General features: G+C 36.5%; 4 protein-coding genes across 10 annotated transcripts; 2 read left to right on the forward strand and 2 right to left on the reverse strand.

Moving 5' to 3' along the window:
- Positions 1 to 1,506: 1,506 nt before the first annotated feature.
- On the reverse strand, positions 1,507 to 3,444 carry LOC113725305 (transcription factor bHLH61-like). Of its 2 annotated transcripts, none has more exons than XM_072078314.1 (4): positions 3,287 to 3,444; positions 2,577 to 2,702; positions 2,228 to 2,401; positions 1,507 to 2,061 (listed from the first exon to the last, which is right to left on the reverse strand). In XM_072078314.1, exons 2-4 carry the CDS (start codon positions 2,700 to 2,702, stop codon positions 1,963 to 1,965), a joined length of 399 nt encoding a protein of 132 aa, XP_071934415.1. In that variant the 5' UTR covers positions 3,287 to 3,444; the 3' UTR covers positions 1,507 to 1,962. The 2 variants fall into 2 exon arrangements, with proteins under 2 accessions (XP_071934415.1, XP_071934414.1); XM_072078313.1 differs by having other exon boundaries at positions 3,203 to 3,444.
- A 6,593-nt stretch (positions 3,445 to 10,037) lies between these two features.
- LOC113730279 (ribosome biogenesis protein NOP53-like) lies at positions 10,038 to 14,868 on the forward strand. Of its 2 annotated transcripts, none has more exons than XM_072078315.1 (12): positions 10,038 to 10,397; positions 11,042 to 11,214; positions 11,296 to 11,344; positions 11,445 to 11,470; positions 11,706 to 11,786; positions 11,874 to 11,984; positions 12,110 to 12,198; positions 13,270 to 13,389; positions 13,538 to 13,660; positions 13,897 to 13,963; positions 14,048 to 14,174; positions 14,578 to 14,868. In XM_072078315.1, the coding sequence occupies exons 1-11, from the start codon at positions 10,229 to 10,231 to the stop codon at positions 14,150 to 14,152; spliced, it is 1,113 nt and encodes a 370-aa protein (XP_071934416.1). In that variant the 5' UTR covers positions 10,038 to 10,228; the 3' UTR covers positions 14,153 to 14,174; positions 14,578 to 14,868. The 2 variants fall into 2 exon arrangements, with proteins under 2 accessions (XP_071934416.1, XP_027110666.1); XM_027254865.2 differs by having other exon boundaries at positions 10,044 to 10,397; positions 14,095 to 14,174.
- A 659-nt stretch (positions 14,869 to 15,527) lies between these two features.
- On the forward strand, positions 15,528 to 19,044 carry LOC113730280 (uncharacterized). 2 transcript variants are annotated; one of them, XM_027254866.2, is made up of 6 exons: positions 15,559 to 15,849; positions 15,980 to 16,043; positions 16,599 to 16,706; positions 16,810 to 16,908; positions 17,347 to 17,472; positions 18,652 to 19,044. In XM_027254866.2, the coding sequence occupies exons 1-6, from the start codon at positions 15,820 to 15,822 to the stop codon at positions 18,789 to 18,791; spliced, it is 567 nt and encodes a 188-aa protein (XP_027110667.2). In that variant the 5' UTR covers positions 15,559 to 15,819; the 3' UTR covers positions 18,792 to 19,044. The 2 variants fall into 2 exon arrangements, with proteins under 2 accessions (XP_071934417.1, XP_027110667.2); XM_072078316.1 differs by lacking the exon at positions 16,810 to 16,908 and having other exon boundaries at positions 15,528 to 15,849.
- A 1,651-nt stretch (positions 19,045 to 20,695) lies between these two features.
- On the reverse strand, positions 20,696 to 27,394 carry LOC113730281 (sister chromatid cohesion 1 protein 1-like). 4 transcript variants are annotated; one of them, XM_027254871.2, is made up of 20 exons: positions 27,263 to 27,394; positions 26,552 to 26,620; positions 26,373 to 26,431; positions 26,221 to 26,265; positions 26,095 to 26,114; positions 25,885 to 25,961; positions 25,166 to 25,283; positions 24,235 to 24,307; positions 24,047 to 24,125; positions 23,770 to 23,882; positions 22,920 to 22,993; positions 22,663 to 22,815; positions 22,375 to 22,543; positions 22,221 to 22,303; positions 21,934 to 22,141; positions 21,762 to 21,840; positions 21,518 to 21,651; positions 21,328 to 21,415; positions 21,110 to 21,222; positions 20,696 to 21,007 (listed from the first exon to the last, which is right to left on the reverse strand). In XM_027254871.2, the coding sequence occupies exons 2-20, from the start codon at positions 26,617 to 26,619 to the stop codon at positions 20,925 to 20,927; spliced, it is 1,836 nt and encodes a 611-aa protein (XP_027110672.2). In that variant the 5' UTR covers position 26,620; positions 27,263 to 27,394; the 3' UTR covers positions 20,696 to 20,924. The 4 variants fall into 4 exon arrangements, with proteins under 4 accessions (XP_027110672.2, XP_071934420.1, XP_071934419.1 ...); XM_072078319.1 differs by lacking the exon at positions 27,263 to 27,394 and adding an exon at positions 26,844 to 27,059 and having other exon boundaries at positions 22,663 to 22,812; XM_072078318.1 differs by lacking the exon at positions 27,263 to 27,394 and adding an exon at positions 26,844 to 27,059 and having other exon boundaries at positions 22,375 to 22,540.
- Between the last annotated feature and the right edge of the window lie 181 nt (positions 27,395 to 27,575).

Raw genomic sequence — 27,575 nt, forward strand, 5'->3', positions numbered from 1 at the left:
TGTTTTCTTTTTGGCTATATACTATCCTTTTTTTGGGTGAAGAGCTCTATAGTATTTAGGACCTCGTTTAATTTCAGTTTTCATTATCATAACCACAATTCAAGCATACAAGAGGTGCAATATCTATACATTCATATATATGAATGGAAAGGGGAGGGGTCGAGGGTTTGGTGTAAACATTATTTGTCACTTTATGAATTTTCATTTGTATCTTTTATAGAAAACATGTTTTGCTTTAACTATTTACTTTTCAACATAACTAGTTCTGAACATTATAATTACCAATTTAACAATTATTATGTTAAAAAAAACTTAAACAGATCAAAGTTTGTTAGCAATAAAAAATTCATATAAAATACCATAAATATTTATATTTATTTTTTTTTATTACACACACATCAAGTGTGCAAAAAGCACAGTTGTATGTAAATTTTCAAGGTCAGTTTGTACTCTTTAGATAAAGTAGCGTTAAGTTCGGCTTTTAAATCCAAACCGAACTAGGCCCATTTTTGCAGGCATCCAACTGGGACGTCTTGTCATCATTATCTGATGATGATGATGATGAGTCAATACTAGAGCTAGCCTATTTGGATATGAATTTTTTATCAAAATATTTATACACACATCTTTCAAAGAATTACTTATATTTTTAAATACTATTTCATCTCACATGTATCATATTACAAAAAAAACGTATTATAGTAATGTTATTCTAAATAATTTCATAGCCAAATACACCGGATCTTATTTCCTGAAAACATTTTCTGGACAATTCTTATCATGGCTAAGTGAATGAAGCTTTGTTCATCCAAAATTATAAATAAAAAAAGCCCTAAAACGTTACTTTTTTTTTTTTTTTTGGCTTTTTCCTATGATTGTGAATTCTTTTGAAGAGATGCAAAATTTTCTTAAACAGTTCAAGATTAACGTTACGTTGTTTATATCCATGTTAGTTTATTATTTATTCATAAATTCTCACTTTTAGTTCCACTCCCAACACTGCGTCGCTTGTCACCTTGAATATTTTGTCATTATGCTTAGCCAATTCAGCTGATTTAATAACTATACCCTAACGTAGCTATCGTTTGGATTGCAATTTTCTAGAGTTTTTATAGAAAAATATACAGTAACAATTAGACGTATATGAGCTACAAAAATAATTAAGAGATGTGATCAGAGAGAACGCAATTTTTTTTTAAAGAAAATTGCAAAACAAGACCTTAATTATCATCGGGTTGTGATAACTATGCATTAACAAAATTTTATGTCGTGCCATACAATGTCGCCCACTGCATCAAAAATACTTGTATATATATATATTGTTGTCAGTAATAAAAACGTACAGAAGATAGAGTTTGGGAAAATATAACTTATGGTCCAAACATCAAAAAAAAAATTTGGAAAAAGCCTTTTATATATAGTATATGTCACCAAAAAACAGATAAGGTTCAGCATAGAACATCTTATATCCAATCAAACCTAAAACAAAGCCAAGAAAGGCTGCTGTTGGCAGAAAAGTTATCGAGGTTCATGACATTTTTTATTGTGGCTTCATTCGGGATAGTGCTAATAATACTCTAGTTAAAGTAATTGGAAAGCACGGATTGAATTTCCAGATTCCTGCAGGGCACAACCTATCTTATATCCAATCAAACCTAAAACAAAGCCAGGAAGGCAGCTGTTGGCAGAAGTGCTAATAATACTCTAGTTAAAGTAGTTGGAAAGCACGGATTGAATTTCCAGATTCCTGCAGGGCACAACCTTCTTTGTGTCCTGCAACTCGATCAAAATTAGTGATCTTCGATCATCATCTATAACTCCGTTGTAAGGGAATACCTGATTCTTACACTAACAGTGCCATCTAAATATATCACTATCAGGAAGATCTACAGAACCGAATATGGAACATGAGAGAACACGTCACATTTATTTTCTTGAACTTCATTCTCTTCATCATATTTCTCATTGCTCGTTAGTGTCACTTTCTTCCCAGTTTCTGATAGCATCTGCGACTGCTCTTTTCACCACCTGAGCATCGATAATTTCCTCGTTGTCTTCATTCTGAGAGAGAACATCATCAGTACCATATTAATTTGAGGAAACCCTACACGTTGAACACTTTTTTACTGTGTACCAGCACTTTTCCAAGAGTCGTTAGAGAATGCAGATTAATTTAGTGAAAAGGGGCATGATGAATGCAAGAAAATTTTCAACAGAAATTTCTTACCTCTCCTCCAACTGCTTGTAAGTGAAAGCTGTCGGCACAAGAAACCCTAGCTTCAAGCACGTTAAGGCCCAGATTTTCAAAAGCTTCCAATATGGAGACGAGCAGGCCAGGGCAACTTTTTCCTGAATATACATTTACCAAGACACCTTTTTCTAGGGTTTTTACCGAGACTTTCTGCACAACATAGAAAGGGAAGAAAAATTATCATCGTCCATAATCACTTTGATGGAGTAATAGCTAGCTACCCTCCGACCAAAAAACACGTGTAACCGGGGAAGTCCAGGGAACAACAAAACATATCAAACAAAGAGGAGAAATTAATAAGCTACAGTATATATGTAAATAGTACAGGCCATGAAGATGACTCGTCGCTTGAGCTTCGTGGGCTTGAAATGTCTTCCTTTAACCTTTCTACCTTCTGTTTTAGCTCTTCGATATAATTGGAAGCATCCACTACTATCGAGGTTTTATTCATCTGCCAATCATCAGCATGGTATTCAGATCATCCACAACCACAAACCATATGATGTTCAAGTTTCACGGTGAACTTTGATACTTATTGCAAATACTCTTTAGGAACAAACAGTTTGAATTGATTAAATATTTACAATCTGAATTCAACTTATTTGTGTCACCTTGGTCAGTACATATGTGTGTGTAACCATACAAAGAGCATAAAAAAAAAAGCGATTGAAATTTGCGAGTTATTCCCGCTGGTCTATCCTAGATATATAGGCTTATAGCGATAGTGCTATTTCGAGGTCAACTACTAATAGAATTGTGAGATTGCCGTCGCCTCACAGAGAGTGAAACAAGTGAACAGAAGGATTAGATAGAGCAACTGGAGACATATGAGATGAGTAATTCAACAAAAAGGAATAGAAGGATTATAATATATACGCTCGAAGCGTGGAAATTAAAAAAAATCATACCAAAAAAGAAAAAGGGAAAGGAGGAGATATGAAGGGAAATTACTGCATGAGAATTGGTGAGAGAACGAAGAAGTTGCAGCTTCTCATGCAGATTGGCTCTCTTGTGCCCTCTAGGAACCATTCTCACCTTAATTTCTACCTTACAGCTGATTTCTCCCCTTCTATCCTTCTCTGGCTGTTTGGTTCTTCTTCTACGCTACCATAAGTCCTCCAGTTCTGAAGATGACTCTTTAAAAAGACAACGCGTTCTCGAATATCAATAACATCTCTTGTTTTCTTCCCACATGACATGACTGCCACAGTTTGGCTGCCTAAAATATCAAGCGGAAAAAAAAAATAAATTATGCAACAGCGTACCAGAAGTACTAATTGGTACTATTTGTTCAACATAAAAGTACAATTTTGCCCCTGGCCAACAAGGAAATTGACAAATTATTAGCAGTCCTGAGCATATGGCACGAATCTTTATTGCTTGCACTAGCCAGAAATTGACAAACAATTGATACGCATATGCACGCCTTAGTAATATGAGAAGGTTTCTTTCTAGCCCACAAATTAAAGCAATGGTTTTCAGAAAACTTGAATCTCCATTTAAGGATGTCTGGCCAAAGAGGTGTGGATCATCTACAAGTGCTACAATTCCACATTCCCTCTAGCTAGCCTAATTGCTTTAACCACTTCTTCATTTACGTAGGATGAAAAATTCCTGAGGGCGAAACGATGATGATTCAGAAAAGCTAGCATATGCTGTGATGGGTACATTAGTAAATTCATCTTGAAGAACGTAAGCTGATGGATTGCGAACACAATAAATAATGGATACTGGTATAATTAATTTAGAACAATTATATAATGTAATAATGAGATGAAGTGAATATATATATACATATATATATATATATGGCAGGCACTGTTTGTGTGGGTGATGTGCAGGTGGGTGACGGATCAAATGAACGTATGTACGTTATCGAAAGCTGTGAAGGGGAAGCGTCAATATTGGATGGTTTTATTCGTGATTTTTGGATGCCTCCAAACACTCCTCACGGGAAATTTGGAGCTCCTCTTTCTCTCTATCTCAAAACAGCCGTCACCTTTGTCCTCTCCCCTTCTCTCTCTCACTCTCTCTTTCCACACGTGTTATTCCACCCTCATCCTCAATCATATGTTCTAATGCTCTCATTAATTTCCACAATTTTGAAAATTCCGCCTCCTAAATTTATCTGTGCACGGGAAAAAGGGTTAGGATGACTTGCAATGGCAATCCTTTTAGAAGACAAGATAGTTGATACTGACTCTCCCTTGTTTCTTCTCCTAGTCCTTTTCAATTTGTATATTCGCCTAACATATATATATATATATATATATATATATATATATATATATATATATCTCATAAGTTTGTGAAAACCTTTTTTTTTATATATATATATATAAAAGAAAGAAAAAAAAAAGAAGATGAAAGAAAGCCTAATTAATGCCACATACTTGCTTTTCCTAGCTTCTAGCTTCTGGCTGGCTGCCACATGTACTAATTCATCTATGCTGATCGATCGATCAGTCAAATTGCTATAAAAGCCCCGTCAACCTCAATTGATTAATCTGAGCCGTTTAATTGAGTAGCTCTGGAATTCGCTTAGGTTCACCTAATATTTTCCCTGCAATAATGATCCCCCATCTGCCATGTTCGTGAACTACCATCTTTGGATTCAAATGAGCATTGCAGAATTCATGCAGAGAAATGCTTATAATATCCCTTTCCAGCCACGAAATCACGAGATGTTATCAGTATATATGTAGAGAGCAGTTCATAATATGGAAGTTGGTATTTGCTTCTTGCTTCCTGCATTGTCTCCATTCCACAATGACAAATCTCGTACCCACCTATTCACATGTGCGCCCATTAATCATTACAACAAAACAATCCTCTCCATACACCCACGCTGATTGATTCTTGCTTGGCTCTTACCCCCTTTCCATATTGTGTTCCTCTCCCTGCGCTAATGAGGTTTTCTCTGTGAATTGATTAGTAAATACCAACCATTTGTCCATCTCTGCATCCGTCCACGCCTGCACGCTGAAACCAATGCCATAATTGCGATCTTGCACTGCTATTTTCAGTATTATCTTATACATAACCCGGCCCATCACAATGCTTTTTTCTTCTTCTTCTTCTTCTTTCGCCGTAACTCATAATGTTAGTAGGATCCCTATCCCGACCATAAACAACAGCTCAACGAGATTATATTAATTAAACCCACAAATAGTACGTAGGATAAACAAACAGCGATTAATATACACAGTTATTGAATTTTGATTCTAGAACTTCCAAATTTTGTGATGAATAAGTATCATCATTCTAATTTACTAGTGAAACAGTTTATCGGAATATATTAAGGTCTGGCCACTGCATTGCACTGTGATGGTCTCTACATATGGCAGCAGCAGGCCGCGAATGAATGAATATTAGAAGGAGAGCATTGAGCCGAATGAAATGCACCGAGGAATGAGATCGATTTACATAGCTTTCTCGATCGCCTGAAAAGGCCGCACCAACAATCGCAAGAGGTGGTTCTGATGATCCTTTGGCGATCATCCGGAACAGTTAAAAGGGCCACTGTACGAGCCAAAAGCTTGAATTTTAATAGACAAAAAAAAAAAAAAATAAAGTGTGGATCACAGTGATATGGTACGTCTTTCTTTAGGTAAGGTACAGGGCGATTAATAGGGTAATGTTAGGCTTCGTTGGGAAAAATGTACAATGATAAATTCATGATGTACAAGTCGTGCACATATTCACCTTTCATCGTTTTACAATGAGTGTGAGTTGATGCTCATCGTTTTACAAGGCAATATTAATACAGGAGGTTCATAGAAATGGAGCATCAATGATACAAGGTATATTCACAAAAAGTGAAAGGCGAAAGCTCGTCTCAAGTCTTACCTTGACAGCATGCAGGCCCTATTTTGCCGACTGGTCACTCTTCATCCGCTCCTGCCAGTTTGATTGGTTTCTGTTTGTCATGTTTCTGTGTCATTATCCAATCAAAACCCTTCATGGCTGCAGTTGAAAGAAATCATAAAACAACAAAAATTCCTGTGGATGAACAGAAAATTCAGTGCTGCAGTATTCTCAAATTTTTTGTCATCCACAAAATTAATTTGGTTAAAAAATTTCAGGAGTCAGTGGCCTTGGTGGGATGATTAAAGAGAATATTATACGTCTTTTAAGAGCTTGAGAATGAAAGATAAGTAATCAATATTCACGTAATTAAACAACTCCAGTATGACCTTCAAGTAGTAATAACTGGCAGAGAGACGACAGATATGTTTTGAGCACTAGACTACTCCATAGATTATAAAGTTTGCGTCTTAGGTCGCATGGCAATGAAAAGATTTGGCATGGAAATATATTCATTGTTCATAATCCTGATGAATAACTCTGCAATTTGCATGCACTATATTCATTGTGCATGCACGCACTATAAAAACGGTATCTTTGATGATTAGCAAGTTGTCTGATAAAATTACAAAGTTTAACCATATATAGCTTGATCCATGATCACCCCGGTAAGCAATCAAATGCAGCAGATCATATTCTGGAAACAATACAAACGAATGTACAGATCAATGCATTTCAGAATTAGGAATTGTATTTGTATCTCGTGACATCCTGATGAACATGCCAAAACTCAGCGCTGTTTTCAGGGAATTTATATTTGTCCAGGACGCCAAAAATCACGAGCAACATTAGTATATTTGTGGATCCATCATCCTCACTAATACTGCATTCTTGTGTTCATTCTTCTGGCTTAAGGCCCTTACTAAACTCCAGGGCACTTATTACTATAGACTATAATAAGTGCTTAATTAAATCAATTGCCTCAGTATGCTCTGTCCTCCGAGCCTGGGATTAGCCTGTAGCATATATTCTAGGATTAATCTTAATTCTTTAAGCTTGCACTTACCCAAAAAAAAAAAAATTGATGAAAGAAATATTGTTGAAGGAAAACATACAATTCTTGCATTGGAAGGGAGGGGCATAGCTCACGTGAGGCTGAACGTCGGGAAAGTACGTTCACATGCAAACTTGACAAATCAAAACAAATTTATTCAAACCACAAAGTTGGGGGACAAACGAATTTTGTTTTGCATATCGTACCATATGATAAACAAATGCTATATTTGATAGGCAAAATGCAACAAATCTATCCCTGCTTGAACCCAACAGAGAGAGAAAAAGGTAAAAGGGAAGTAAAATGATGAATCGGTTCTTGAATATAAAAAATTAATTAAGTAGTCTTAAGTTCATAAAACGTGTATAGTTTTGGTCCACATATGACGCGTTTTTTCAAATAAAAAAAACTGTTTTTTTTCTCTAAACTTTTCTTTCTCGTTTAAAAATGGAGTGACGTGCAGTTGTCCTTCTTGTAAATCTGATGGCACCTAGCAGAAACGCGCATTTGAGCAGGAGTTTGTTTTTTTTAACCTATAAAACTAAGGGTAATATATGTGAAGGTTTAGACTGGTTAAACAGCAGAAGGAAAATATTAAACTAGATCCAATCGTATGATTGCAGTTGGCAGATTCAGGTTTCGAATCCTGTGCCTGAGAGTGGAAGGCGGAAAAGGGGTAAAAAAAAAAAAATCCTAGAGATCAATGATCTCGTTATATCTCGCTCCAAGCGTATTCTTTAACTTAGAAAATAATATCATTTTGGGTTTATAAATAAAGAAAATAATTATTGTTTGGATAAAGTATTATTTGAAATAATTACTGTAATATTTTTTGTGATGTGACGTATATAAGATAAAAAGATAGTTGATAATATGAAAAAGTGGGTTAGGAAATGTGTTTTAGTTTGATATCCACCCATAACTCGTGACCTTGAATCTCTTGTTTTAAAACGAACTAAATTTTTTTTTTTTTTTGGTCCTTACGATAGAATTTCTATAACCTAATCTATGGGAAGGGAGAAAAGGGACTCGATGTGAATAGAAACTATATCGAAAAAAATCAATTAAAACCGCCACATGCAATGACAAATTGGTGGGAAGCAAGAGTTGATCTCCCGTACCACCAAAACTTAAGTCTTTGGTGGTGACCACCATGCCAAATGCCTAGTGGCACAACGAGCTAATAGATAAGGTTCAAATATACCAACAAGACCTAAAAGTTTGAAGAACCAATTGAATTGTTTTAACGTTTAGGCAGCAATTTGTGTACCTCAGACTGATGAAAGTATGATCCAACATCATTTCTGCCGACGTCATCACATGTGCATCAGAAGTTGATTTGCGTCACTCTCGCTCAAGTTCGCTCCTCCGAGCGCTGTCTCTTTTGTTAATCTAAGCATTTGTTTCCCTTGTTATCAATTTCGATACGCTTGGTTGCTTAATTTTTTGTTCTTAGCCCAATAAACTTATTTTTTGAGCCCTTCAATTTATACTATTAAAAAAAAGTACAAAAAACTTTAAAGAAAATATTTTTTTTTTAATTCTTCGCCAGATTTAGTCCCTCATGTTATTTATTCGCTTGACATATTTCTGGTCCACTTATTGAGTTGGAATAAGTTGTGTATTGTCTGTTGTTTTGAAACAATAGTGTGTTTGGACAGTAGATTATTTGAAATAAATTTTTTAAAAAATACTATAATACTTTTTTTATGTGATATATGTGAAATAAAAAGATGATTAAAAATGTGTTGATAACGTAAACAAATAAAATTATACAAATAATTTACAATCCAACAAATTATCATAAAAATTAAGGACCAATTATATAACCATTAAAACACGAGGGAGAAAAGTAAAATGAATGCGAAACCATGAACACAAAAAATGCCACCGCTGAAACGGTAGGAACTAAATTTTTATTAAGTAGTCAAAATAAGTAAAAGCGTATGCCCAAGAAATTATTCCATTTTATTGAAGGGCACTCTAAAGCCTTGAAGGGAATCACTGGGGCTAGCTTAATGGCCAAGAGATGGTCTTTAGAGGCCTTACACTGTTAGATTTAAGATTTGAATCCATATATGATAGTTAGGGGTGGAAAGTGTGAAAGGGTTTTTTTTTTTTTTTTACAGGGAGTTGGGGAGTACGAAATTACGTTTCCGTTTGGATTGGTCTATTTTTCAAAACTAGTTTTTTAAATATAATATTACAATAATATATAAACAAAAATAACTCTAAAAACATCTCATCCATATAATATATAAAAAAACAACTCAAAAGTATATTTTTAAAATATTTAAAAAATAAATTTTACAAAATTTTCCAACTATCACCACCACCACAACTATTTCCACTCAACACTACCACCATCCCCTTTCTCCTCCCTTCTTCCTCCTCCTCTCTCCATTTCCTTCTTCCTCCTCCCTTCCCTTTTCTCGCCACCCCCGGTCCTTCCCTTTCCCTCTCTTCCCCGATCTAGTTGTGACTAGATTGCCGCCTTTGGTCGATCGGGAGGGAGAGGAGGAGCGAGAGGTGGCGGGGAAAAGGAGGGAAGAATGAAAAGGGAAGGTGAAGATGGGAGGAGGAGAAAGAGTGAAGGAGAGGGAGAAGGAGGAAGAGAGAGAGGGAGGAAAAAGGAAGAAGGACGAGATAGTAGTAGTTATGGATGGTAATATTAATTTTCAGTACTCTAAAATTTTTTTTAATTTTGAAGGTACACTAAAATATATTAAACTTCTCAAAAAATCACAAAAAAATCTACAATAAAAGTTTTTTCCTATATACTATTACAGTAAAATATTTCAAAAATACTAAAAAAAAAATAGCTAATTCAAACTTAGCATACATTTTTGGGTTCAAGGAACAAAGAAATAAGAAATTGCTACACATGAAAACGTGATAAGTCAATGGATTAATGTTCGGCCCAAATTTTCTAAAAGATATGTCTCTGGGTTTATCTAAGTCGACTTTTTCAAGAACAGATTTAAAGCCCAATATTGACCCGCTAATACCTAAGCAAAAGCTTGGCGAATTTTGTCGTTCCGCACTGCTTTGCACCGCACCTTGTTTTCATTCACTAAAGAGTGAGAATCTGCAGAAGGCGAAGAAGAGAAAAGAAGATGGGGAAGAAAGCAAAGAGCTCAAGGAAAGGGAAGAAGGCATGGAGGGCCAACATAAGCACCCAAGATATCGAAGACTTCTTCGAGAAGTCAACCAAAGACGCTCTCTCCGGCGGCTCACTCGCCGACGTCCCCAGCGACTCCCTCTTCTATGTCGATAAGTCCAGAGGTACCAAAACCCGATCCCCTTCTTCTGACATCATTTATTTCAAGCTTCATATAGAGGGGTTCTTTTCTTTCTCCCCGTTTTTTCAATTATTCGAAGCAGGAGGACAAATTTAATGCATTCTTAACTTTTTGTTAAAGCCTATTGGTTTAGTTGTTTGTTGATTAATAAGTTGTAATGGTTGTATTATTTACGTCGATTAAAAAGGCTTGGGACGTTAAGTGAGTTAAGCTATCGTGAGTTTTCCCGGGTGTAAATTTCTTCAAGTATTTGTTAAGTCTTTTTCCTCCCTTTATGATTCTGAGCTGCAGAATGTTGTTTTAGTAATTAGTTCATACGTGAAAATCATGTGTGTACTGAAGAAAAGCTGTAGGATTAATCTGAATTTGAAATGATAATGTACATTACTTGCAAAGTGAATGATCATTTGGAGCAGCTTTGGGATGACTTGGGTAGGGTAAAGATTGTCTTTTCATACATTGATTAAAGTTGTCAAACTGCTTCTTTTAGTTTTAGGGCCCGCTGGATCCAGAATAATCGTTGATAAATTAGCTAAAAGATGGTTTTGTGCTTCCCTCTATTCATTAACCGTATTCTGGTTGAGCAAGTCTGTGTAATGAGTCATAACATGTATTATATGGATTCAGATCTTTCCGTCAAGCGAAAGATTGAAAAACACAGGGAGAAAGTACTCCATTCTGATAGTTTACTGCAAAGGAATCCCTTTGTCCAAACGATACCATCTTCAAAACAGAAAAAGTCCAAGAAGAAGAATAAAGAGATCCAAACAGCAAAAGCTGCTGCTCAAGATTGTGAAAAGGTGAGCCTTGTCTGTTGTGGCGATCAAATAAAAGAGTATGGATGATACTTTGTTAGCTTACTGTCATCTACATTTTGCCAGGATAGTGGTGTCTCAGAATCTGGCATGGTGGATATATGGGATGATAAAGGTCCTGCTCCTTATTGACAAACTCTCTTAGTTCCTATGGTCCTTTTCCTTTTGATTGAGAGTAGAATATATTATTTACATAAGTTCATGCAATTTTGCAGGTGAAAGCAATGGCAGAATTAAAAAGGTACAAATCTCTTGCTGGTTGAAATATTCTAAAAAAGTGTTACTAGAAGTAATATTCTTCCTTTTTTATCTCTCAAGGACACGGGCATATATTTGTCTCTGTTGTGCTGTATAAAATTAAGGTTATAAGTCGTTTTCTGTTCTATAGAAATGAGTTTCACTCCATGCGTGCCATTTATAACAGTTCTATTAAAATATCTTATGGTATTGTGGCTTATCATATACCGCCATGACAGAAGCCCAAGCCTTCCATTATACCTGCTGTTGAAGTTGAGGCTCCTGGATGCTCATTCAATCCCTCCTTTGAAAGTCACCAGGTGGTTCTAAATTTCAATCTCTATATGTTGTTTGTATGTTGATCTACTGCTGCAAACCTGCTACTTACAACTGTCTTTTGGATCCAGGATTCATTAGCTTGTGCCGTTGCAGATGAAATGCAGAAAGTCTACCGAAATGAATTGGGGCCTGCACCTGTCCCTCTAACTGTTACTGGAGAAGTTCTTAATGAAGAAGATGTGAGTATAAATTTTGTCAATTGTCAGCTAGTTTGCTTGTGGTTGATTACCCTTTTTTGGTTTGTCTTTTTGTCTAATCTCCCATATTCCTGAGAAGATTATGTCACTTAAATTCCACTGTCCAGATGCTTTTTCTTGAGGCTGACACTGGATCTGATGAAGAGAATCAAAGTGAGAGCGTAATCGAGGATGGAGATATGGATCCTGATAAGAGGTCTGGTTCTTTTCTTCTGTTTTAACTGTAAAGTCCCTATGGTTGCTTTATATTTTCTTTAGCATAAATGTCCAACCCTTTTTTTTGGGGGTCCAAACCGTTTTACCATTGTTAGTTTCTTTTTATTTGTCTATCATCAGAATTTTGGGTGGTCTCAAGTCCTTTGTTGTTAATTTTCTATGGTTTTGTTATCAGTTTCTTCCCGATGCTCGTTATTCTTATCTAGTTTACCATACAGTGCAAGCATAGTAATTAAATGCAGTACTGATTTGGGAAGGTTTGCAGGTTCCTGATGTAGTAATCCTTGTTTTCTTGGCCATGTTGTTGGTGTCTTGTTTTGAATTTGGTTGCATGTGCTTGGTTAAGAAAGGGCTCTAAAGTTTGGTTGGATACTGTTTGGTGTATTTTGGGCCTTGTTTAGAGTCATAAACATTGAAGTGAATCATTAGATGTGATGACCAAGAGACTGGAATGATACCTGAACAACTCAAACATAACATGACAGAGCTTCTACTCCTAAGTCTGTGGATTTGGTAGGATGGCTTATAAATGAATGCGATATTTCTGTTGTCACACCATTCAAGGGTTGCTAAAGTTGAGCATGCAACCAGACATACAGCCTATTGGATGAATTCTTTGAAAGAAAAGTTTCAGATGGTAGTTTCTGAATCATATTTTGAGCATACTTGTTAAACAACAGTCAGTAGTCTGAATGGTCATGTAAACACATTGATGTCATAATGAAGCTTTGGTCATTGTGGTAAAACAGATCTGCATCCCATGCCTCATATCTAGTTGGCTGATCAGAATGGGTCACTATACCATTTTGTACATGTTTTCTACATTACCCTAACAATAATCTTGGTTGAGTAGATATTTAATTAGCTTTTGTGATGGGTTGATACTATTGTTAGAATATGGTGTTGTATTTATTTCAAATCAAACACACACTGAAGTATAAATCTTGTCTGGCATGTGTTTTCTTGTTAAGAAACCTCATCTTGTTGACTCAGCTCAGAAGACTTTAGCTTCACTCAACATCAATCTCATTAAAGATTTGAAAATCTGCAGGGCTCTTAAAGCTAAACGGGTGACAAGAGTTGAGCTAAACAGGAGGGCTAGGCGCAAAGAGCAGCTGAGAGCAGAAGCAGAAGCCAAAAAAGTGGAGAAACTCTCATCTGAAATTGATAGGTAGCTTAACTTGTTAACATCTGAAAATTTTCTTTAAAAAATGATAATTTGTTCCCCCCCCCCCTCCCTTCTCTTCTCCAGGGTCTTTTGCTATGACTATTTACCATTCAGGATACTGTTGCGCTAACGAGGCTCATTTATTCTGCAGTTTGCCAGACATTATAGAAGAAATAGAGAAAGAGGATGCAGAAAAACAGAAAAGACATCTCCGTCGTGCAGTTGCTAAACAAGAAAGACTAAAATCTTGTCCACCACGCTTGGGAAAGCATAAGTATGATGATTTTCATATACGCTATATGACCTTGTGAACGTCACTTGTATTTTTTCCTTTAGACATTTTGTGGTTTGAATGCTGAACTGGAAAGTTCAGATAAGTGCACTGGTCCTGGACGCTGCTTAGTGTCCTTGGAAATGCCAATGCATCATTCTGACATGAAATTGATTTGAACTTTTTGCTACTTTAACTTGTAGCTTAGATGAAGACTCACTAGCATTATTCTTTCTCAGATTTGAGCCAGCTCCAGTTCAAGTGCTATTATCTGAAGAAATCACTGGTTCTCTTCGAAAGCTCAAGGTTTTGCATTTGACTTGATTATTCTAGTGAATGGTTTCTTTGGTTAAGTTTTCTGTCAAATAAGTTTTGGATTTTATTCCTTAGGACTTGACCATTCTATGTGGTTTTACTCATCTCTTTGTGGCAAATAGGCCTGTTGCACTCTTGCACGAGATCGGTTTAAGAGCCTTGAGAAAAGAGGACTCATAGTCCCAAGCAAGAAGAGCAGCAGGTAGGCAACTCCAGTCGATTATGTTTTGCATCACTAGTTATGAATTAACTATAAGAAGAAAACATTTGATCCTTTCAAAAATTTTCTCGTGTTTTCCTCATAATTTTCTCAGTCATCAACTCTACTTCTGCATCCAATAAATTGCTTTCCCGAATTCTTGGAAACAAGTTGACTGATATATTTTTTAAAAAAACATCATGCAATCCCAATTGCAATTCTAAAATTACTTTCACATTCCATACTGTTGAAACTAATTTCCTGGTTGGTTATTGGATATTTTCATCTGCAACTGCACTGTTTTAGCTGTCCTGCCATCTGCGTCAGAAAAGAAAAAGAAGGGAAGAAAATGTGTGCCTATAGTTTATATTGTTAATGGTGATAGAACTTTGTACGTCTCGTGCAGGAAATAGGATGGCCTTCTAGGCGGACCTGGAAAGCTTCACTTTGGTGGCTGAATTTGGATTGCCTTTCAGCGAAGCGATAGTTAAGTCAGTACAGAGAAGCGGAAGGGAAGTGCCGTTCCGACATGCCCTCATGTGCTTGCTTATTTCCGAGTGGTTTTCAGTTCTTAGTTTTACGGATATGTGAAATTCTTTTCTATTTAGATGTAACCGAGTCCCGTGTCAGTTCCATTGGATCGTTGTTCATCTTTGATTCAGATGAAATCTAGTAGTACCATCTCCTTCTCATTCAAGGCCTTCCATTAAGCAAATGCAATGTATTAAGTTTCTGAATTCTATACCAAGCTAACGGGTGTCAGTTGTAAGTCTATCAATCGAGCTTTGGAGATGAGAATATTAGCGATTACAATGATGAGTCTATTCATCAATTCCTAAAGAAGCAAGAAACAATTTTGGTGAGAGTTCGCAAATTTGCACCGTTGCTGCATTAATAACTTCTAATATTAGGACTGAAACTGTACGAGGTGTGGATTTAAGGAAGAAGATTATCAGCATTGAGAGTGTGCAGGGGATCTAAGGAAGAAAAGGCATGGATTTATCATTTATCGACATTTTCAAGCTACGAAATTCCACTAAACCTCGTACCGTAAATACTTCACCTACGGGATTTTCTTTCTTTGCCACTGTACATCTTCTTCTCCAAATGCAAAAACACAACAATTGTCTCCCTAAGAATGAGGAATGAGGACCGATGTAATTCTTCGTTTAAATTTTTCATGACAATCGAATATTAAGTTGGGTCTTTGTGGGATGAGAATGATAAAATGGAAGGGAGTGTAAATGAAAAATCTTGAGTTCAAAATTTTTTAATTATCTAAAAAAAAAAATAGAGTTTGGATTGTGTAAATATTCCCACGGTCCTTGATGGTAAACAGAAAATTCTAAGCGGGTAGTAATAAAATCGAATAAATTTTCCTGTTTAGGACTTATATCGTGTTAGGAGTTAGGACTCGATTAAATTTTCGACTACTTATTAGTGCAGAGGGTCAAAGTGAGGCTAGCCTTCCAGCCTGACACCAACACTGGATAGCCCGGCTGAGTTCTTTCTCAATCACTAGTTACAAGAAAATCTTTGATTTAGAAAGAAACAAAGTTGTAAATAGTCAATTTGTTGTTTTCCTCCAAGAACCACGAAATTTCAGGAACATTACACAGTAAAACTCGATAGATTGTTGGGCATCAGGATGCGTATTTTAGCAGCGAGGCTCAGCACTGTAAGCCTCCTTCCCCTTCTCTATAATCTACTACTCAATTACTCTACTTTTTTTTTTTCATAATCGTGTGAGTACATATTTCATGTGATTGAATATTTTTCTTTGATCTTTCGGGTGAATTTTAATGCAGTACCTATGTAGAAGAAACCCGTTAAGTGCTCAATCTCGCAATTTGTCTTCATTTCACGGAAGAGGTAAACTTTCTTTCGTCTTGCTTTCTGGGTATTTTTGGTTTTTTCATTTCCCGTGGCTGATTGCCTGATGATGCAGTTGTTGTATTGAAAACCCTGACATAAAAAAGCAGCTTTTAATTATTCTCTTACCTTACAATTTGCATATGATTTGATTGAAGATTTTTTTTTAAGTAGCATTTCACGATTATATAAAATGACAGCCTCTAATTCTCGTGTAGAAGTAGAACTCTGCCGTACAAGCCTCTAAAGCATCATGTTTTTGTAGATAGTTCCTTTTCAGATTGCATTGAAAGAAAAATGCAAACAGTGGCTCCTGTCTTTGTTTGCCCGAATATTGCGTTTTAATGTGTCTACTGCCGACATACAATTTTCGAAAGCATGTATTACCAAATCCCCAGTCAACATTAATCATCTTATTTGGCAGCAACAGTCATTTGCTATATCGATTTATGCATACATAAGAAAAGAAGGGGATAAGGTTTGGCTTGTAGAGCTTGGCTGTATCGGCCTCTAATTGCTTTGGCTACCCTTTATTAATCCACCCTGTGGAATCAGATGAAAGATCAATTGAAGAGGAAGCAGAACGGAAAATAGGATGGTTTTTGAAACTTATCTTTGCTGGCACTGCAACCGTTGTGGCTTATCAGTTCCTCCCATACATGGGTATGTGTAGATTGAATGATCCAAGTTCTAAAAGTGAACATCCATGATATCATACTTTAATTGGCTTCCAAGGTTATGATGTTTGAATATTAAATTGTTCTAGGTGATAATCTGATGCTGCAGTCTGTGTCACTTTTACAAGTCAAGGATCCCCTATTTAAGAGAATGGGAGCTTCCAGATTAGCTCATTTTGCAATAGATGGTAACGTTTGGAGCAACTGCAAATTGTTTAGCAATGAGTTGCTGATTTACTGCCATGCTTCTGTTGCCTGTTTAGTGCCTGTTAATGCTCTTGATGGTGGTCAAACTTCTTCATCAACCTATACTCCACTTAGGCATCTTCTATTTGATTCCTTGGATCCTTGTTGTCAAAATTTTAGGTCAAGATTTTCCAGTGACGGACTGCTGCCATATATAAAGGTTTTATGTTGCTTGATAAATTATCTTGACTAGTAGTTATTTACCTCAAATCTCTAAATTCAATGTAACCTCATTTTGTTTGGGTGGCCTATGTTGTAAACAATAGATGTCTTGTTCTTTCCTTCTTGGCCTAAGTTGCACTATCAAAAGAAATTGATCATTTGCAACGGGAATAACTATTAGGGTGGTTAATTAAATGTTTTGATCTTTGGATTTCCAGATGAAAGAAGGATGAAGATAGTTGAGATTGGTGGGGCTCAAGAGCTTCTGAACATGTTGGGAACTGCTAAAGATGACCGTACACGAAAGGAAGCATTGAGGGCACTTGATGCCATATCAAAATCAGGTTAGCCGAGTAAGATACCTGTAATTTGTTATGTTTCCAGTATGGGAAGTGTTTGAGGTTGTGTTTTTGGAAATTCTCGAATGCCTTTTGAGAACTCTGGTTATTGGAAGTGTTTTGGCTTGTGTTTTTGGAAATTCCCGAATGCCTTTTGAAAACTCTGTTCTGGACCTTGAATTCTGAACACTCTGTATTGATTTAAGAAACTAATGGATTCATGAATGTTAGTTGGAGAAACCGTAAGAATGTATTGTAGCTAGAGTATGTCTAATTGGCTTGTTAGTTAAATATAGTAGTGATGAATGGTTTGGTTTAATTTATCTTGTATAAAGCTGTGAGGTCCATTCCTCCAAGTGGTGTATTAAATATTTCATTTTGCAAATTGGCTGAGTTTTTAGACTGCGGGTCATGTATGGAACCTTAGTTACAGTTCCTGATGATTGACATTCAAGAGTACTATTTCTCGGTAAGACCTTATCACGAATAGCTTTTCATGACACATTTTTGTACGTTGTTAAAGACGTTGGAAAAAGAAATGGGTGTGTAAGATGTAAAAGTTGTAGAGTAAGATTTTATATTGAAAGTAACACCAAGAGCACCCACCTAATTTGGTATCCATAGTCTTAAGAGATGCAGAGGACTCTTGGCTGTAAGTGAAGTTGTTGGAGGATAAGTTCCATCTAAAAAGTTTGAGGAGAGTGTTTGCTGATGACAGTAAATTATGAGGTCCGTGACTGCAGAGCGGAATAAGTTCCTCTTGGCATCCATATGGCCTTCTATACTAGAACTATGCATTAGCATAAAGATGAGCCATTCACTGAGTTCCTGCCAGCATTTTCTGTGATTTGTTTCTCAATTTATTGCTTTCAGGTGTTCACATAGACATTAGCATGTAATGACAATAATGGTATTTGTCTGTTACTATGAGATTAGATATGAATGACATTTAGATATGAGAAGTTCATCTTTATGGTATATCTGGTACAGGCTTAAGGAAAGCTTTCGTGTGTAGTCCTCAATTTTTAACTTCCAACTTCTGAATAAGTTCTTTCATGTCTAACTTTGCATATATCTATTGTGGAAAAGCATTTCAGATGTCTTTTAGTTACCATGGAAAAGCATTTCAGACGTCTTTGTACCATGTGGGGTTATTATAACAGCAATTGGACTGCTCTACTGCAGATGAAGCTCGTGGCTCTTTACAAAAAGCTGGAGCCATCTCTGTCATCAGGTCCATCCCTGATTCTGCTGAAGATGCAGAGGTCAAGAAATTCAAGCTGAGCTTGTTGGATAGATTCAAAAATCTGAGTTATGAGGATTGATTTCAAGATTTGAAGCAGGACTTCTCTCTCTCTCTCTCTCTCTCTCTTTTTTCATCAGCCCCAAGTTTTGATCAGTTTACTTGTCGGATATCATGTTTAATATAGCGGAGGGAAGTGGACTGGATGTTTCTTGTTTAGCTGATGATAGAGTTACACTCTCTCAGCTTCTTATAAAAAATTAGAACTGTTCTAATGTCAGAGGAGGTGCTGGATTAATACGTCTCAATCTGACATCAAGATTTTCAGGGTGAAATTTCCTCTTGTTCTCCTCGCACTTGCAGTGTAGTGGTTGAATATCTTGCAGGTAATTCTAAATTATAGATTAAGAAACTGTTCTTGCAATGTCTCTGGGCATTTCTTTTATGCTGCGTTTGAGGTATTTGACAAAGAATGTAAAATTTTCTCACATCCTTCTAGGTTGTATAGATTAGGGCCGCAAACGAATCGAACCGCTCTCAAGTAGTTTGAATCCGAACTCGACTCGAGTTCGGTTAACATCGCGTGTTGAGTTTGAACTGATTAAGTTAAATTCGAGTTTAAAAATATTTAGTTCGTTAGCTCGCGAGTTGTTTCGATTATATATATATATATATATATATATATATATATATATATATATATATATATATATATATATAAAATATTTTATTATTTATTAAGACAAATTATTATTTTATTTAATTTTTAAAAATAAAATAATAAATTTTTTAAGCTCGAGTTCAAACTTTACATTTTGAACTTGTCGAGTTCAAATTTGAGTTTGAACTTCATAAAAATAAGTTGAAATTCGATTCGATTAGATCAAATTTAAACTCGATTCGATTCGTTTGCATCTTATTAAGTATTTTTAGGTTACAGCTTTAATTTTGCACGCAAGATCGAATTATTGCTAGTGACGTGACAAATTGAAGTTGGCCACAGGCCCACAGTAGTGATGGACCAATATTTCAACTGAAACCATTGCGTGGGGATGGCTGGAGCGAGCGTCTTTCATGTTGCTGCATAGAAATGAGTCACCCGATGCTCCGCAAAATCCAGATCCAGAAGTGTACGATGGTACACACGTTTGACTCTCTCTACCTCCTCAAATGGTTTAGTTGAGCTTCCCCATTTCCCCTTACTGTAGCCTCCAGGTCTCAAAATGGTCTAGTTGGGCTTCAGCATTCCCCTTTAGTACACGAGTCCCGTATGTTGCACTATGGGTTTCGCTTTCCAAATTGATCCATGGGATTTATTGTTCTTGTAATTTAACTTATTAAAGGAGCAAGTGAACAGGGATTTGATTTTTTTCACTTCAGAATTTGAATCCTGTGCCTAACAATTGAGAATAAAAAGGAGGTAGGGAAGGGTGGAAATATAAAAAAAAAAATGAATAAGGATTTATTTTTCGGCACAAGTCATAAAAAAATAATTTTTTTTGTTAGAAAAGGGTGTAATCAAATCTATTTATGTTTAATCCTTGTATCTCCTCCATGAAGATCCAACATATCACAAGTTCTTTTGTCCTTGATAAGATTACATACTAAAATTGACACACAATGATGGGATGAGTATAAACAAATTACTTTTTTTTTTGAAAAAATAAACAAATTAAATGTAATACAAATAATTCAACAATAATCCACACAACTAATAGAATAACAATCATATACCGTTGGCGAAAATATTAACCAACCTGTCAAGGTCCAGATTTCAAACCCCAACCTTGGTCACTCAGATATCCTGCCCTTGTACATGTTGGGCCTTTTTTGTTATTTGATTCTCAAATCATCTGGATTGTAAGTAATTTTCAAAAACTCCGGCGTCCATCAAAAAAAAAAAAAAACACTCCGGTGTCATGAGGTTATGTAGACAATATCAGCATAAGAGGATTTTGAAACAGCTAAAGCTACCCGTGGCTAAAATCATTACAAAGTGAGAGAAATTGGCATTGGAAGTGAAAGACGGCTAAACGTATGCACCTCGTAAAAAGGTACATCATCAATAATTACTACTCCTCTCCAATCATAAAAGACATAACTTGAACCGAAAAAGAAAAAGAGTGTGCAGCTCTTGACCGAACACACGTCAAATAATTAGAACTTGCTAATAGCAAAAGTATAATAAACCAGCAAATGGCTTTCTTTTACTTCCTCACATCTTTGGGCCTCTTGAGATGAGTATATCCCCATATGGCTTCTTCTGCTGAACTCTGATGACGTCTTGGGTAGCTAGAACTGCCAGCAGAATTCCCTCGTCTTATTTTCGAGTAGACAAGATGCGTTACAAATTGAATACTTCAAAAGGATGACAAGTAACATGCGATCAATGAAACATACCACAAGTCCGTAAGAAAAGAGCTGCTGCCCTTTTCTTATCCATTCCTCTAGCCAGCTGGTTCAAAGATTCTGCTTCAGAAGATCCTGGTGTTTCAAAATGAGCCTTCAGCTGCCTGTAGACGCCGTGTTCCAAAAGAGAATGAATTACACAAACTATATACTCAAAGTCACGAGTAAAGAGAAGAAGATTATTCAAAAATATGATTGCAAAGTCTTGCATTTGAATCGAACGAGTGATCTGATCATTAGTTTGACCAGCAATTGGATGTTTCTGGGTTTGCGTTTGTCCAGTTTCCACCATAAGTTCTGCAAAGATAGACAGCAACATCATACAACACGCATGCAAAAAACAACGGCTTAAACCACCAAAATTAGCCAATTAGGAAGGAACTCTTGATAATCGATCACCATTATCTGGTATAAGACCATTTTCAGATAGTCTAGACAACTTGAAGTTTGGATGCGGCGAGTTCTCCTCTGCCACCGGTTCAAGGCCATAAACTCTGTGCCTAGGTGAAGAGTGTGGTCTTTTCATGTTGGACCTGAACATTAGTTTAGCTATATCAGTCCCCTTTTAAGCCGCACTGCATCCCAAACATTTTGTGCTTTTATCTTGCAATTTTAATTTACAGTCTGCCTTAATACTACTGACCTTGCCAAATTGACTTCTGAATCATTTGACAGGAAACCATGACCAGACCCAGAGCTCGGGATCGATCTTACTTCATCACCTGCATATTCCAGTGAAACAACATCGCGTTTGTCAGGAGTGAAAACAAATCATCCCATAGGCACGAGAAATAAGAACTTGGATGCAAATATACTGGAATCTCCCGGTGTTGCCATCAGGTTGCTCTGACTGAGGCCCCCTATGTAAGCCCCAGAAAATGGCACTTTGGTATTTGCAGTATCGGTTCCTATCTCCTCCATAAGAATTTCAGGTTGCATGCTTATGTCATGATTTGTCCTCTGCTTCTCGATGGAAATTTCCTCAGTTTGAGAGCCAACACCACTATGAAAATCTTCAATGGGCTTCACATTCAAACACTTTGTTAGATGCAATCACATAATTCTTTTCCTAGAAGTTTAATATATAAAAGCAGTGGCTTACATAACCAAGTGGATCCCGTTTATGTATTCGTTCTGGTTGAGATGACGATGATGGATCAGGGGGTTGATGTGTCCAAGTCCCACCTGTTTGCAAGAGAATGTTAGGTTCAAGCTTTTGGAGGGAGATCTTACATAATCATGTGAAAAAAACTCACCGGAAGCTGAATCATGAGCTGGCTGGGTACATTTTTTCCATAGTTCAAGAAGAGGAGCAGGAAAATGCACTTCTCTGTTCCCATAAGTGAATAATCCTTCATGTAGAACGGTAAGAGGAAGTTCCGTGATATTTGCTATCTTCCTTTTGGACATGGCACCTGATCGCTGCTAGAAACATAAAATGCTAATTTTATTTCTAGTAAACTTCAAAAATAGAGAAATCAGGAACCCACTAATTTTAAAATTCCAGTTATTTCCTATTGAAAGGAAGCATTGTGTTTCTTTACACTATTCTTTCTTCTTCTTGAGGTAATGTCGGAGGTGTTCTGAAGCCAAGATTGATATACGTGACCAGGGATAATGGTTTGCTCACAGTCCATTGCCATGGCAGCAGGCTGCCTTGCTCTCTTTCGAGTTGGACCTTGCCTTAACTGATCCTGCTGATGTATAAATATATTCATGTCTCAGATTGATAAAATTCATGTTCAGCTTCATCATCTATTATATTCATGAAGCAAATTACACCACTCAAAATGCCAAACACCTGAAGAACTTTCTTGTCTTTAGCAACCTGCTGATTTACTTGGGCCTCAGGATTGTGATCCTGTACTTCATCAGCTGCAAGAAGCTAGTGATCAGTATACTGAACATCTTGTCTGATTCTTTTCATCAATATACAATTTAGCATTGGAATTGTTTTCTATTTTCATTCTTAGAACTTCACTTCCTCTCGGCATATATAGTTCTCTATCCGAAGAAAATGTTAAGGATCAAGACAATTGGGTTCTATAATTCTTTAATGTTTAGAATAGACAGTTAGAAAATGTTTTAATTTCAGGAACAACTATGCTACAAACCAATCTATTGAAATCCTTAGCAAATATTGTTATTTTCTAAAAATACTTTCAGTTTTCCTTTCCTTGCTCTTTTTAATTTCAGAATATCTCTTTGAAATGCGCTACAGCCATACCGCTAATTTTTACTCTTGCCCTTGATAGCTATTTCAAGAAATGGAGTTAGGAGACTGCAAGTTCTCCAGTAGCATTGTCAAATGGAATTGAAGATTATTATGTGCAACCATAGGTAATAGCTGTTTAGGTTACATAATGATTGCAAAATCAAAATGAAGCCTGTTTATGTAGCACATTTTCCTGTTACCTATATCAAAATGATTAACTCTAATATAGGGGAAAAAAACAACAACAACAACAACATTCTGCCCACTTTCCATGGTGGTACGAGAACCTCAATTTTATATCCTTAAGGATACGTGCAGTTGCAAATGCATTACAAATTAAGATGGAGAAAGAAAAACACAAAGATGAAATGATGAAGTTATTCTGTATGCAGATGCTAGCATTAGAAAGCAAACAGAAGCATTTGCTGTTGCTTACATGGATAGGGTTTGTCTTGAGGAGGTGGAGAAGGTACAAGAGTACTAGGAATAGTAGCATGTTCTGAAGCTGCAAAGTTCAATTGTGTGTCCTCATCTCCTTCAATATCAAACCTGTACTTCCGTGCAAGGAAATGAAGAAAAGCAATAATTCAGTGGTGAAGTTATCAAGCAGCCATTGATCAGGCTGAAAACTGCAATATATAAACTCAACTATGGAAGAGGGCATTTTTAATTGAGAACCAAATGAAACAGCTCAACTTGGAACTAAAGTTTACCTTTCAAAGCGGTTATACATGATTGTGTCCGCCAGAGATGGATCATGGCTATCAAATAAAGTGATATCAGCTGGATTAGCTGAGAAAGAAAAGGCCAACCGACCCACCATTAATTGGAAATTGGACGTCAGTTCAACAGAAAAATGGTTACTATATGCCAATGACAAATTGTAATGGATCAAAGATACCTTGATGGTCATCCTGCGGAAGATCCTCCTCCGGATTTGGATTGATGTAGGAATCATCCATGTTATCCAGCCTCTGCAGACAAAGTTTTAAGAGTTCAGCTCCACATCTGAGCTAGATGAATTACACTAACGCACCACATAATAAAAGTTACTTGCACTTCCTGGTTATGTTTTGTCATTAAAGACACCTCACTTCACATGTCCGAACAAGATAAGCGATGGTTAATCAGGCTGGACATTAGCCCCTCGAAACAGAAAACTGAATGATGGGATGTGGATTTCTTAAAAGGAAGGAGAACAATGAAGCTTTTCTTGGTCCACAAAATTACAATTGCTGGTCTTTTAGGGGTACAAACTAAAAGAGGAAGAACAACAAAAAAATTCAAACACAAAGAGCAAATGGAAGGATATTAATACAATCTTCCAGGACAGTCTAACTAGCAAACTACTAACACTGCCTCAGGAATTCATAAATGACTTCAGACAAGCAGTAAAAAGGAAAAAGAATCATGCAGCTGGATTAACAGTTTCTGAAAAGAAACAAAAACTACAGTTATTATATAATTCCAGTATCTTGACCGCCAAGCTTTATAATGGACTAGAGTTGGAAATCATAAAGCTGCTAAACAGGCTAGCATTTTGCTAATGCCTAACTAGGTGTACGTAAATGATAGATACTGTATTTCTCAACTTCACCCATTTCTATTCCAAGGATTGCATAAAATGTTGGTGAAGGCATGTCCATCCAATCTCCACATAATAATTCGTGTTGATAACTTCACTAGAGAATTTTATCAACGTATAGTCTGCTAATATTTTTTTCCCCTAAATTGAAACAATTAACTTAAATTCCAGATAAAGAAGCATAAACAAATTCCCAAAAAAACTCAATGAGGTCTGTAAAGCAGATATGCTTTAATCTGTGCTCTACCATTGAAAAATAGGCAGTTTGTGTAAACCCCATTGTTGTGGGCGCATTAGACTGTTGAAGAGTTTCCATTTCTTCAATATCCTCCTCCCTAATGGCTGGTAGAGTAATGGATTCATATCTGCACATATAAACCAAATCACTAAAGATCAGACCAAAAGAAAGGAGGAGGAGCAGATAAACAGGGAAGTGTAGCCTGCCAATTTCAGCTATGCATCTGCTAAAGTGTCCCATCCAAACGTTCTTTAACAAATTAACATTAAACTGTGCTTTTCTGTTAAGCTTCGTTTGGATTGAGGAGTTCGATGAAAGATTTGAAATCCATCCACATCAATCTAGTTGTCTGAATTGATTAAAAGGCAGTTGCATTTGTAACTCACCAATTATCAAATATTATACACACTACGATAATTGGTCATTTACAAATTCAAGTACCTCCTAAGTAATATAAACAACTACAGGGATTTGAGAGGATTTCACATCATTCAACAAATCCCTTGATCCAAATGCAGCCTTGTTGTATTTTGCAAATCAAATTTTGTTCGAGAGCTCTCGTTCATGTAGAATCACTACGCACTAGAATTAGTTAACCGATCAGAAGTAAAAGGTTTCCTGTAAAACGAGACATTAATTCTTATAGACGCTGGAGAAATGAACTCCTCTGAGCAAATGCTTTAATTACTGATGTATGGGAGACAATGACAGACAGAAATGGTGCTAACTTGGCTTGAGCTTTGCCCTTAGGCAATACGGTTGGATCTGATACTAATTGAACTTTCCAAGCTTGGTTTAATTCCACCTGAGAAAAATATCCAGATTACCGGAAAAACACCTATTTAGACAAACATAAATAACACAACGGCAGTGAATACGATAGAGCTATAATATCATAGTTTAAATTCGTAACAAGCAGTGGAGGATTGCTACTTTACCAGGAGACGATTTACATCATCTGCAACTCAAACCAAAAACAACAGAGAAAACATGAATCACTGTTCTCGTAAAGAGGAGGAAAGAAAAGAGTTTATGAAAAATATAATCAACTACAGAGATTTTACCGTAGAGGAGTTTCACTTTGCGTTCGTAGACGATGACGACTCCACCTGAGAAAATCGATCAACACAGAACGAGGCTCTGTTGTTAAGGCTGAAATTTGAAAACAGAGCTCGAGAAAGTGAAGCCAGTCTAATATTCAGGTAAGTTCATCTACCCATGAGAATACTGGAGAGTCTGAGAGCCATTGGAACCGATGGATTCAAAATCTCTTCGCTGCATTTAATAAAAAAAAATTTTAAAAATAAAATGCACATAATCAGCTACTAGTAATAAGATTAAAATCAATCGAGTGGAAGAACACTAAGTAGGAAGTGGGAGAAATAAGAGAGTAACCAGATTTTGATGATGTCGAGCTTGTCCAGTCTTTTACGGGTAATCTTCTCTTTAGTCGTAGCTGCCATCCTTCAAATCAAAGCAGAAAAAAGGGAGGAAACGAGATTAAGATAATCCATGGACATGAATTCACTGATATAAATGGAAGTCCAAATAAACGCCAAAACAGAGTGTAAACAAGGAACGCAGGACTGCGTAAATTATGTGGAAATTTGCGAATTATGCAAAGCATAATTTCATGATTGAAATTAAGCAGTGGAATGAAGAGAAAGACGAAGTTGAAATACTGTACCATATTTGGCCGAGCGGAGCTTTGCGAGCAAGGAGCTGCCTAGAGTAAAACATTTTTGCTCCACTGCTTAAAACTTTTTAATTTTTTTGTTAAATATAAATTCACAGAACTTGAGAAGAGTTTTAAAACTGAGCTTTCGTACATATAGTTGATGGAAGATTGCTTGGTGAGAAGGTTTCTCTAATCTGCGTGCGTATGCTTTGTGTGTGTGTGTGTGTGTGTGTGGAGACTGAGAGAGAGAGAGATCATGTCATGTGGAATGCAACGCCATGCAAAAAGAAATCCACTCTCATATCATAAACGGAATTTCGCGCCAACGGCATCAAAATAGAGACTCGCTGCAAACATACAGCATTGCAATTTGCATTGCATCCATGTGATTTGTGGAGATTTTATTAGTATTGAGTATATCGAATCACCTTTACACGTGTTAGTTACACTATAAGATCTTCTTCAATTTCTACACCACAACATTTTTTTTCCGTCCGTCTTGAGAGTTCTGGATTTGCCGAATTTGAGCGCCAACGTACGCCGATGCGAGGAAGGAATGCTCCTCCGAGGGATAGGGTTACTCTTGAAAACAAGCAAGGTTTCATACCACCTGCCTTCCTGCCTCACACGTGTCCCCTCTTTTTAATTGTTTAATGTACAAGCAAGTGTCCACTTCACTCTTATCAGTTATCTCCCCTGTAAATTCAGTCTTCTCTTTTTTTTCTCCATTGGATTTAAATC

The sequence above is a fragment of the Coffea arabica genome, chromosome 2e (assembly GCF_036785885.1).
Source record: "Coffea arabica cultivar ET-39 chromosome 2e, Coffea Arabica ET-39 HiFi, whole genome shotgun sequence".
Taxonomy (NCBI): domain Eukaryota; kingdom Viridiplantae; phylum Streptophyta; class Magnoliopsida; order Gentianales; family Rubiaceae; genus Coffea; species Coffea arabica.

Excerpts from the sequence above, each read along its gene's own strand:
- LOC113730279 (XM_072078315.1), top strand. The coding sequence starts at position 10,229 with ATGGGGAAGAAAGCAAAGAGCTCAAGGAAAGGGAAGAAGGCATGGAGG. Across the intron at positions 11,345-11,444 it reads GGATATATGGGATGATAAAG|GTGAAAGCAATGGCAGAATT; the intron begins GTCCTGCTCCTT and ends GCAATTTTGCAG. Across the intron at positions 11,471-11,705 it reads GCAATGGCAGAATTAAAAAG|AAGCCCAAGCCTTCCATTAT; the intron begins GTACAAATCTCT and ends CCGCCATGACAG.
- LOC113725305 (XM_072078313.1), bottom strand. The coding sequence starts at position 3,280 with ATGGTTCCTAGAGGGCACAAGAGAGCCAATCTGCATGAGAAGCTGCAA. Across the intron at positions 2,703-3,202 it reads CTCTCACCAATTCTCATGCA|ATGAATAAAACCTCGATAGT; the intron begins GTAATTTCCCTT and ends GATGATTGGCAG. Across the intron at positions 2,402-2,576 it reads ACGAGTCATCTTCATGGCCT|AAAGTCTCGGTAAAAACCCT; the intron begins GTACTATTTACA and ends TATGTTGTGCAG.
- LOC113730280 (XM_027254866.2), top strand. The coding sequence starts at position 15,820 with ATGCGTATTTTAGCAGCGAGGCTCAGCACT. Across the intron at positions 16,044-16,598 it reads GTCTTCATTTCACGGAAGAG|ATGAAAGATCAATTGAAGAG; the intron begins GTAAACTTTCTT and ends CTGTGGAATCAG. Across the intron at positions 16,909-17,346 it reads AGCTCATTTTGCAATAGATG|ATGAAAGAAGGATGAAGATA; the intron begins GTAACGTTTGGA and ends TTGGATTTCCAG.
- LOC113730281 (XM_072078317.1), bottom strand. The coding sequence starts at position 26,896 with ATGTTTTACTCTAGGCAGCTCCTTGCTCGCAAAGCTCCGCTCGGCCAA. Across the intron at positions 26,432-26,551 it reads CTCGACATCATCAAAATCTG|CGAAGAGATTTTGAATCCAT; the intron begins GTTACTCTCTTA and ends TATTAAATGCAG. Across the intron at positions 25,284-25,884 it reads AAGGGCAAAGCTCAAGCCAA|ATATGAATCCATTACTCTAC; the intron begins GTTAGCACCATT and ends TTATATGTGCAG.